Source organism: Polyodon spathula, chromosome 1 (genome assembly GCF_017654505.1).
Source record: "Polyodon spathula isolate WHYD16114869_AA chromosome 1, ASM1765450v1, whole genome shotgun sequence".
NCBI lineage: Eukaryota > Metazoa > Chordata > Actinopteri > Acipenseriformes > Polyodontidae > Polyodon > Polyodon spathula.
The window spans coordinates 5571366-5583695 of NC_054534.1; the positions used below are offsets into that span (position 1 = coordinate 5571366).

The window sequence follows — 12330 nt, forward strand, 5'->3', positions numbered from 1 at the left end:
ACTAGAAGGAACTATGTTTGGTGCACCAGTTGTGATACAGTAACCACAACAGCAAGGCAAGTACGGCACATGGAATTATTGTATCAGCTTTAACCCCTTTAGGTTAAATTACCTGCTGCATTAGTTGTTTTAAGCACTTTTGACCATATTACATCACTTGATTTTCCAAATAAAACAAATGATTTGTCCCCATAGAGGGTGGTTCCTCCAGGCAGGGTTAATGGGGCAGTTGGTTTTGGAAGATCATGTGTGATAGTGGCTGAACATTCAAGTCTCCAGCGCTCTGCATCTGACTTCTCTTGCTAGCACTTAATTAATCACTAGACAGTTGTCACAAACCATTAACAAAAATCAAAGCACTAGAAATACGGATCTGTTAAGAGAAAGGGCAGTTCAACAGAAACCATGTGAACCACAAGCATGCTGAACCGAGGTGAGATTGCTTGTATTTTGTTGGCCTTGGTAGAGATAATCTAGCACTGACTGATATTTTTCCCTTTAACCTCGCCCCGTTCCTCCTGCACTTGTCAGCTTCCTCTTCCACCAGGCAGATATGTGCTGTCAATTAGCAGATAGTGTTAAGTTTGCTCAGATATCACACAGTACTGTTATCCATGTGGAAATACACTGAATGCCCTACTTTATTCCCAAGGCTGTGATGCCTTTAAAAAAGAAAACGTACCCCGTGGGAATGGGACTTGGCAAATGCCTGAGCATTACTTTGAGCCACTTCTCGCTTCCTAATGCAAAATGACACAATGGATAATTTCTTCAGATCCTTTCCACATACTTACGTAAAAGGAAGGTTTTTTTAAGCTTCTGTTTCATTGTTGGTGTGACCTGTAGACACCTGGCTGTAGTCAAATTTCTGTCGTTTCGTATCATGACGTGAAAGGCTATTGGGTTTGTGAAAAATGTCCAATGCCACAAAAAAAGAAAAAAGCTTCTTGTTACCATACAAGAAATGATTACAGACAAAGAAATACCTGTTTCTCTGCCTCTTATTAATAAGACTTAACAGCATGGTTCAGGCTTCAATTGGTATAACAGAATGCCTTGATAATGGATAAATAACCTTTCTTAATAACCTGCTTCTTGACACACACTCTAAAGACTAAGGTTTTGTTGTGGCCTGTGAATGATACAGTCCTAGCAGTTATAACTGTTTAAAAAAAAAGACTTGAAAAAACATTAGTGTATGTGCTGAAAGTTATTATAATGTTACAAAATGAGAAAGAAACAAATTGAAAGTTCTTACAGTATTTATTCTTTGGTTCCATTATTGTTTGTAAAATAAACAGGTGTTTTTCTCTTCCCAGAAACTTATAATTTATCAATAAATAAAAATGCATTACAAATTTTACAAGTGCAAACCACAGTACAAAGAAGCCAATTCATAAATATATAATTAATATATAAATATCTCAGTAACACACATCCCCCTCCACTGCTGTAAATTCCAAATCAATATGATGAGAAAGCCGATGGCCATGACATACATCAACAGAATATGCAGAATAGTATAGAATAAGAAATGGCAATGAGAATTGGATAAGTGCTATTTAAGAATAGCACATGAGGTGTTAGTGTCGAGCTAAAGTTCAATATTTTAAAATGACTGATTTACAGTATGTTGTGCTCTCAGCAGTGTAAGTTTGGCATACAGGCCACATGCACTACAGCCCCATCTCTGGAATCTCATCCCTTGTGTAGTAATAATAAATCAATAATATTGAATAATGATAAAGGTGTTCCAACAGAAGAGAATTATTTACTGGGTTAGCCCTCTTTGCATTGGTTTTCCAGGTGAAACACAGAATTAGATTGAAGAAGGGAGTACACAGTGTTCTGTGTACCAAGCAGATGAGTGACAAGTCTCAGCTAAAAACCTCCCAGCCAGTCTGGGTCTCTCCTGATGTGCCTAAAAGGTTAGCTGCCAATGCTGTCTCATGGTGTCAAGTCCTGTTACTTTTCTTGTATAGGTCCTGTATGACAAGCTGACACAAGTCCATCATTTGTATTGTTACATTGAGTTTGCTTGCATTATTCAATGTTACCTCCACATGGTCACTAGTCATGCTAAGATCAAAACCCAAACGTGTTCTCTCCAAGTACCTCTGTGGGCATCATTCAGGGGGCTGTGTTTTGCAGGCGGCTCCATGCCATTGCTGCAAGCCACTCTGTTTTTCTGAAACATTTAAAGATGTGTATTGACATAATTTACTGCAATGCACATGGCCTCTCTGGAATTACGAGGAGTTTATTTCCCATAAATCACAACTGAGGAAACAGCAGTTTGGAGAAGAAAAGAGCTATTTGGGTGAATTCACAAGTAGAAGAGAGAGGACTTTGAGGGAGAAAAGTGTTCAAAGGTCCTCTTTTGACAGTCATAATTATACAAAAGACCTAGCCACCTCATTACTCGGCCACTTTTAATTCATTAGCAATTATAACATTAAATATCTGACTGTTCCAGAGTCCAGACTATTCCTAATAAACATTTATCACAGCACTTTTTTGCACAGTGATTTTGCAGTTTTTCCATGGTTACATTATGTATTTACCGTGGTTTGCAAGGGTTTTTATATGCTCTACCATACCTCGCTGTGCTTTACAATGCTTTACCATGCTTTTACGATTCTTTATTACACTTTGCTATGGTGGGAAAGTTTTATAAGGGATTAGTGGCTAACATAGCTTAAACTTTATTGAGAAGTCAAAGAGCCCATTTCAATTACATTTCAAGCTGGAAATTAAATGATCGTGCAGCAATTAAAGCAGACATGGAGCAATATTTAATTTATTTCAGCTTAACTAAAGGAAGCTTAGCTGCACTAAAAGCAGTGTCACCAGCATACAGATGTACAATACCAATAACTTGCTGCAACAGACAAGTCCATTTCTATAAAGATAGCCTATTAAAAATGAAATGACTTCTATAGTAAATATTTCCCATGTTACAGGTCCTTGTCCTTTCATCAATTAACCCTCATACCTGCTGTATTAAACCTGAAACACTGCATCGTTTACTGTCAACATGTAGCTCTCACTAGCTCACTCTAGCCTCACTGCTTTGCCATACTCTCCCTGCCTACCCTAATTTTTCTGTTACTTTTCTAGTACTCTAAAGAACATTTCTGTAATTTATGAATGCAGATATAAATGTGTGAACTTACTTGGTAGTCAGACCTTTCACATCAAGCTGAAGTACTGTATATACATCATATAAGGTCATTCCTGGGCATACATTAAGGTAAGTGTAGTAATTAAACAACATTCAGTAAAGAAGTACTGTAGATTACTTTGAATTATTGGTATGAGTTATAGTTTTGGTTGACATGCTGAAATGGTAACTGCAACCCTGAGTAGCTGATTAGAAAAAAAATAAAAGTTTATTATATAAAGTTAATGTACTTCCTAATCTGTAGTTACTTGACACAACAAAGATTCACTTGCACACAATGTTCTCAATAGCAATAGAAAAGGGGCACAGGGTTTGCACACGACCATGTTTCGTATAACGTTGTTATTGTTCTCAGAGAGAATAAAGCTGGCTTATTTCTAAATGGTTCTTCATTTGTAATTAGATTTTTCACTTATAAATGTACCTGTAATTTTGTCAGCCTCACAATGGAGAGGATCAGCTGTTGGATTCATGTTTAAACATTACGCCTGCAAAGCTGCAACAAAAGAGGTTTAGTTTCAGAAATTAGTGGTTTACAGTGTAGCAACAGAATATATAATGAATTGCAGACAATAAGAGGGTAAATAACAAAGGCAGTTAAGTGAAAATGATTTATTTCATTCACTATCTTTTGCGAGGAAGGTTTCAGTGTATATGGTAGATTAAAATACCTTGTTATCCATGCAGGTATAACATCGCATCAAGTGTCAGCACCTGACAAAAAATTGTCAGGTGCTGACAAAATCCAGGCACAGCACAAGGTAACCTGGACTGGTTTAAATCAAAGACAGCCTAGGATAGGGTCCAGTTAATCTACTACGTAACAATGATTCCAAAAATACAGATTCCATTGATTCGCAGCATGGATGAAATTACACTCAACATTTCATTTGATATTTAGGTTTGCACTGTTAATGGTATTTGATTAAAATCTGTTTTCTGGTTACAAATAAAGCTGTGTTTAAATGTTCTGTTCTAGTGGGATATACAGTAGTGTCATTCACAATCACTGTGTGTGTATAATATATATATATATATATATATATATATATATATATATATATATATATATATATATATAACATTACTGTAGATTACTGTTTACAATTCAATCTTAAATTATTCAGTTATTTGCTGAATAAAAATTAGATATACAAAAGTAGTAAAGCATGGATGAGTAACATCTACCTCTAGTGGATCAAGTTGGGAATTAATTGTATGTTGGCATGTTCTAATGTTTCTCGTGTTCCTCTAAGAATAGGGATACAACACGAATGCCCTCATCTGAAGGACTGCACTACCCACGCTGACTGGGCTTCATCCAGGTGAAATAGATTAAATATGTGCTGTTGTTTATCAACTAGGAGATTGATCTCAAAGTAAATTCACTACCCTCCATCCTGTCCTCTGTGAATGTAGATAAAATTCCCTCATTTCTGTTCTTGATAAATGTGTTTTAATCATAAATCTGTTTGTTTTAAACTTTATTAGAGATGAATAGAGATTTATTTTGTCTCATTGTAATTATTAGGGGTGTTCAATTAAATCATTGTAATAGAATAACTATCAAGACATTTGAGGAATCAAACAAGGTAGAAAAACACATTCTATATGTTAATTGGCAAACCTCCAACTGGCATTCTGTGTGGGTATGAGTTTTCTAAAAGGATTCAGTGCTGTTGATTAGGGTGGTTGAAACAAAACTGTTTTGAGTCAGCCTAAAATAAATCCAGCTTTAGGATATAAAAAATAAGTTGCATATTATACATACTAATCGGATGTATCCTGCTGTACCTTCAACAGCAATGACACACTCCTTAAGTATGTTCTGTATTGACATCCTACAACTCTTACACTGACTATACAATTATGAATTAAAAAACTTGAGTTTGACTAATTTATTTTCAAATTCAGTGCACCTGCAACAAATGTTCCTTTAGCAACCACTGAACATCCGTTCTTTTTGTGTAGGCTGCCTGAAGTACCTGCTTTTCTTTTAGTCTCACAATATATTCACCTCGATTAGTTTCCTGTTCTAAAACATTTTGACGACTGCTAAAAAATGTAATGAAGGCATAAGAATTGAATGCAAAGGTAATATTACAATTTTATTGCGTAACACTTTTGTACTATAGATAAATAATCAAACCACTAGCAAAAAAATATGAAATTCTTGTAATGGACTGTAAAAAAATTATTTCAAACCCCCAAATGCACACTACTTTAATATACATAAATAAAAGTACAAAGCAACAATGTATTCATATTCCACATATCCATATTAGGCCAACGATGACTTTCAAAGAATTTCTGCAAATGGTGTACAAGCATACCTTACACACACAGTCAAGATTATTGCAAACTTTACAGTTTGAGTTATGAAATATTTTCATTTATGAAATCAATCTGTCTGTAATTTTAACTTCTATAAAATAATCGTTTCCTTAATTTCTGGCTTTGTCTTGAAAAAAAAGACAACGGTTTGAGTTTAAAAACCGGTGCACGCTTTTAAACATTTTTACAAAACACTGAGAGATGTTGTTGGTTCACATTACACAAAACCTGGTCAGTATTAACCTTTCAATCCATGTGGGTAGTGTATATAAAAAAGCAACAGGAGGACCAGATAAACACAAGATTTATTTCAGTGCAATGCTTTTAAGTGTCTCCAGTCATGATGGAAAAGAACTCCTCCTGGTTTACTGAAAAATAAAAAAGTAAAAAACTTTGTTATTTAATTTTTTTTGTGTTCCTGTTATTTACTATGTTGACAAACCTGCATTCAGTGAAATGATTAAGACAGTTCTGCAGTGGAGCCATCCGATATGTGCTGTCCTCCAGCACTATAGGTCTGATGGCCTCGCTGTGGATCCGCAGTGTGAAAAATGACAGATTAGCAGGAGCACGTTTCGGAGGACGCGTGTTGCAGCCTCCGTTTCCCGAGTCACCGGGAGGTTGCAGCGGTGAACAGGGATACAAACAAATATTGGGCATTCCAAATTGGGGAGAAAACCGGGGTTAAAAAAACATTGACGATGACTAAATAAAAAAATATATATTTAAAAAAGAGAAGCAGCACATAACTGTAATGCTCTGTGCAATAGCAGATGGCCACAATTTAATTTAGGGTTCTGTTTGTTTGTTCTGGCCAATGTGCCAATTTGTTTTGGAAGGTGTTTTGTTTTGTTAAAACTCTATTTTGTTTAATAAAAACTTTCGCCCCGAAATTGCCTGTATTGTTGCATTCATTTTCTGGCCTGTCGTCACCCCTACAGCCATCCTATTAACAATTCTTCAGGAAGTTGATGACACTTCTCTGAAAATGGCTTCCTGCATGTCATGGATGATTCGTGGTAAATGTTTTGGTTCTTCTTTTCACGGGAGTCAATCACATTGCTGCTTGTGTATTTGGGTAGTCACATCTTACTACTGTATTCAAATTTAAAACACAGGCTATTTCTGAGAAGAAAAAAATGTTTAAAGTGCATCTTACATTCAAAGGAATACAGTATATACAATTACTACAGTTATTGTAAAAGTGATTCATAACATTGCATCTTACTTGTTCAAATACACCTTTAACAGCAGAAATAGGATTTCCAGAGGTGTTAATTAAGGCTGGTCAATTAAATAAAATGATGCTCTGGCTCCCTCTTGTGAACAGTTTAAAAATAGTTCTTTGTATATGTGTACTAGTTTGACATATAATCCAAGCTGCAGATTCTCTCAATATATTCAGCATTGGAGTGTTGTTTACAGCTTTTATGTTTTTAAATATTACAATGTGTTGTACATGTACAGTATAGTAGTGTGCACTGAAAAACACTATTGTTATTTGTGTAATGTAATACTATATTTCAGGTTCCACAGCAAAGGAAACTTATTTGTTATGTCAGCAGTTTTTTTGCCAGGTTGTTGTTGAATCTGTGATAAAATCAATTCTGCTTATTTTCACATGTTTTGAAGTGATATTAAAAAGGGGTTGACAGTCATGTTTCAGACTGATTACTGTTGTTGACTTACTTTCTCCATCGCCATCGTTATCAAATTCATCAATCATAGCACGGAGTTCCTCATCTGTCATATTTTCGTCTAGTTCTCTAGCAACCCGCCTAAGGTTTCTTAGACTTATCTTTCCAGAGTCGTCATCATCGAACAGCTTAAATGCCTTTATCATCTCTTCTTGTGGGTCTCGATCCAACATCCAGTCAGTCACTGAAAAAGCAAGTTTAAACCTTCACTTTTCAGTCTGCACCTAAACTAAACTAAAAATATAAAACACCCATAAAACTCCACACATTCCACTTATTGCGACGATCCATCTAAAAAACACTTCCTGACAGGTACACTTTAAAGTCATGGAATTTTATTTTAACTATTAAAACATAATTCTGTATCAAAGTTTCAATCAAAGTACCAATAGAGAAGGCTATTTGCCTAGCACTGCAAATCACACCAATGTGCACTCATAATTCAATGCTTACACTGTAGATGAATTCATAATCAGCAGGTATTTTATTCAGGGTGTTTTGGATAAACATTTTAGTATAAAAATCTGAAACTGTGCCTGTTTCGTTCCCCCACCATTATGAACCCCGCATGCATGATGTGAATATTTTATTTCAGTGATAATACTCACCCACTTCACTGAAATCATCAAATGCAATTTTGCCAGTTCCTTCACGATCGTAATCTTTTAGGATCTTCAACACATCAGCTTTCTTTACATCAAAGCCTAAAGCTCGCATTGCAACCTGTCAAATTAAAGCAATGCTCAAACTCACCAAAATAAAAGACTGCTCATAACTCATTCAAATTGTTTGTTTGTGTGAACTGGCTACTTCGAATTTGTTGTCAGTTTCTGTACATATAAGCCAACTGGAATTGCAAAGGATGATGTCACAGAAATGCTTTAAACAATTCTGCATAGAGTAGTATCTCAGAGTTATGAACAACTTGGGAATGGAGGTTGTTCGTAATGCTGTCTAACTCTGAAATTGACTTTTCAATGGTTTTAATAAATGTGTACACCTGCTATTTACAGCCTTAATCTGGCAAATAATACATCACAATAATGCAACACCTGTGTTATGGGAAAATGCTACATTTAACTTACTAGTCAAACTGTTACGCCAGCAAAAACACAGATTTAAACATCCAGGAACATCTGGGTTAATATAGATCTTGTTTTTATTTGATTTTAAACAAAATGCATTCTTGGAGCTTGCTCAGTCATTCAGACCCCTTTAGCTTGGAAAAACGTTGCTTTAAGACTAAAATGTTCCTCGTGCCTTCTCCATAACGATCATGCTGCTTAGGCAGTGCTTTATCAAAACAATCACAGCTTTCTGTACGATACATCTGTTTTTACTGCTCTGCTATCTTTCATCTCCAAATTATTGGATTTTTTTTTGGCGTTTTTTAAATACCACTTACAATTTCCCAATACCGCATCCCCATTGCTGAGGATGATGCGGCTTTCAAAAATATCTGTAATGTTTTCTTTAAACTGAAAGTGTAACACGTTTGCGTTTCCCAGTTCTTACCATGTCAGTGGGTTAACCTTGCAATATAAAAAAATGGTTTCTGGTTGCAGTGTAGGCAGGGTTGAGCGACTACATACTTCCAGCTAAAAGTGGGGTGTTCGGTTCACCAGTCAGTTCGTAGGTTTGGTGTACATAACTTTGCCCAACAGGTCAACCATTTTTGTGTGTGTGTGTGTGTGTATATATATATATATATATATATATATATTATATATATTTAGTGTTATTTGCTCCACAGTTCTTAATCGATCAAGTTTATGGAAAGCCTGCCTTATAACAGCAATAATATCTTTTTATTTTAGTTTTCTGCAGCATGACTTAAGGATTAGCTCACAACAGTAGATAACTTTCCTAGGATCTCAGTGTTCCAAGGAAGTAGATAGCCAAATAAAGACTGTACCATGAATTGGTGTTTTTGTGTTTGTCTTTACGCGCCAGTATTGTAAACCCTACCTTTAGTTCATGATAGTCTATTTCCTTATCTTTATCAGTATCAAACAATTCAAAGGCCTCTTTTATTTCTTGCTTCTGTTCTTCTGTTAACTCCCTTCTTTTTTTTCTCTTGGTTTTATCCACGGCAAGCTCATTCCTGAAAAAAATATCAAATGGTTACAAATCACAACAGACTTGAAAGATCAAGCTTTTTTATGTATCCCTTTTTGGATGAAGTTGTCCCTGTGTTGGTATTTTTATGTAAAAGAACCAGTCCCTGCACTTATTCCTTTATTTCTACTATATATATATAGTAACTATCAATCTACATTGTAAAAGCAAACAACATAAACACAATATTATATAATGGTTTTGGAACTACCAAAAGTTTCATGTAAATCGTATGCACTTGAGTAATCAGTCATTTGGCCCGTTTCCCAAGATATGCTTGACTCTGTACCCGTTGTAAATCAATAATACGTACTTATTAATTACTAACACTCAATGACAAGGCTTTTGGATGCAACTAATTTATGCGGGTTATTTATAAGACACTGTATATTGCAGCAAAAAGTCCTATCACGATTTATTTAGTAAATGGTGGGATTAACAGTGGTGCCTGCATATCGTGGTTACTTGACATCTTGAACAACAGACTCCTAACCGGCAAAATGTTTGCTGGTGTTCCATAAATCTAGTTTACCATATTTATTTATTTATTAATGCGTTCAACATCGGGGTTGAAGACAAATATTTGTTATTATTAACAACAAGTAATCGGATTAACGCTTTCTTTATACTGCTGTTAAAGGTTTTCCTTTTGCATGTAACCTAGTGCGATTATATCAGTTGCACATTACATTTCGTCTTACAATCTAATTGAGGGTTACAAATTACCCTGCATATGAAACGTGTTTAAATTGATATAAATTGCATTTATTAATAACATTCTGTAATCAAACCCGCCAGATGTGTAACCATAAACAGAACACAATAATTACAAAAGAAGACACATCAACAGTATATCTAGCTAACGTATTGGTACATACATATACTTGTATATTTTCTAAAAACAATACACCAACCGTAATGATAAACTCATTGTTGTAGTTGCTGGGTACGTTAAACCGAAGTAAACCAAAACACCAACTGCAAGCTACACTACTTTACCGGTTTAAGTATCTCAAACAAGCATCACAGACACAACACAAACGAGATCCTCCCAGGGGTGGTGTTTGATTGGTTACAGCGACCCTTTTATGGGCGGGTTCAGATAAACGGTTAGTTATTATTGGAGGAATTTGCTGTCAATAAGTTTGTCCATTGAAAAGTTAAGTAGACTGGTAACGGTTTTTACCCAACAGCCATTGCGGTCGATGACGGTAGGGGAGGCTGGTGAACACAGACAGACATGGCACTGCACAATCTGTGAAATGCTGTAATAGTCGCCAGTAAAAGAAATAAATAAATTATGTATATATAGTAATTCTGTGGAAAAATATGCTGCCTTTTGAACACATTAGGGAACATTCACAAAACGTTTTATTCAATATTGCTGTAACAATTGGTCGAATATATATTTTTTAAATATTAAAACTACTTAAGACTCCTTTAATTTGTTGGTTTATTATTATTATTATTATTATTATTTATTATTATTATTATTATTATAACGATTTAGAGCAAAAACTTCCCCGCAGTGTGCACATCACCTACAATAAAATAACATCTCTAGTGTGTCGCATTGCCTCAAAAATATGTTACTGTGTTTTTGTTAGCCACTTTATTTACAGTGTAATTTAGGTTACCTACAACAAAGTAACTGGGTTCCGAACAATATAGCGTTATACGTTAACACATGATGCTACAGCTGTTTAAATAATGCACCTGTAATTTATGTTTTCGGTAACGTCTTGACACATTTGACAGACCTACGTGTTGGAAGTGCTTTTCAAAATGGCCGCTCTACTGCAGGAAGAGCGATTTAAAAAAAACAACAACGTAACAACAAGTACTCTGGCATTTGTGTTCCATACAACACCAGGTATCGTTATATCTGTGTTACCTGTTTGACAATGTGGGCAATAATCCTCACGCTAGCAGTGCACTAGAGCGGCCATTTTGAAAATAACTTTGAAACACACTTAAAAGTGTAAAAAAAATGTTAGGATGTTAATGAAAAGAAAAATTGCAGGTACATTATTTAAACAGTTGTCCAATTATATTTTTAAGAACCTCGCCACTTACTCAGTCCTGTGTTACAAGCAGTATGAAGCGGGGAGGGGAAATCAAGTGTGCTGGTAATATAAATAGACTTCACATGGTCAGATAATTAGTATAGTAACAAAACATCAACAACATAACAATAATAAACTTAAGTTGTTATTATAGTGACACAGAGGTAAAATCGATATTTAACGACTGGGTTATCAGGTCTCATTTAACATCAGGCCCTACAAACCTTTTCAGGTCAGAATCTAATTCTGTGAAAAGTGGTGCCTGTATTATGAGACTGTTGTTTCAGATGCTCAATTGTGAATGACTTTCATAATAAAAAATCTAAAGTCTTTGTCATACTGGCACCCTTTCAGTGTATCTTCAGGTTGGCATAAACTTTGTTGACTTTATTGTAGCTTCAACAGGGTCCAGGCAATTTATTAGAAACCTCTTTTGGTACAAGGTTAATGTTACTGAAAAAAAGGCAACAAAAACTAAACAAAAACAAAGGAACACGTTTTCAGAAGCATATTTCCTTCTGTGCTCTGTGCTTTGGGCAAGCTTTAGTTTGTTTTTTATTCTAATGAGATTATTTATTTTACCTCCAATTTTCTCCCAATTTGGAATGCCCAATTCAACCCGGCTCACCGCTGCAGCCCCCACACTAACTCGAGAGAGACGTGTCCTCTGAAACGTGTGCCGTCAGCCAACCACTTTTTTTCACACTGTGGACCACGCAGTTCTGAATTGCACAGAGGCAGGGCTGCAGGTGGCTGCGGGGTCGCTGGTGTGGGGTGAGCCAATGATACTTCAGCCGACCTAAACCTCCCTGCCCGGGCAACCCTTGTCCAATTGTGCGCCGCCCCTGTGAACTTCCTTCCACGGTCAGCAGTGGCATAGCCTGGATTTTAACTGCCGATCTCTATGCTGTAGAGTGCATCCTGCACTCTG

At 35.8% G+C, this 12330-nt stretch overlaps 1 protein-coding gene across 1 annotated transcript; it reads right to left on the bottom strand.

The window, feature by feature from the left end:
- Positions 1–5393: 5393 nt before the first annotated feature.
- Positions 5394–10370, bottom strand: LOC121312988 (centrin-3-like). The gene is made up of 5 exons (XM_041245058.1): positions 10248–10370; positions 9184–9319; positions 7824–7938; positions 7208–7399; positions 5394–5886 (listed from the first exon to the last, which is right to left on the bottom strand). The coding sequence occupies exons 1-5, from the start codon at positions 10262–10264 to the stop codon at positions 5843–5845; spliced, it is 504 nt and encodes a 167-aa protein (XP_041100992.1). The 5' UTR covers positions 10265–10370; the 3' UTR covers positions 5394–5842.
- Between the last annotated feature and the right edge of the window lie 1960 nt (positions 10371–12330).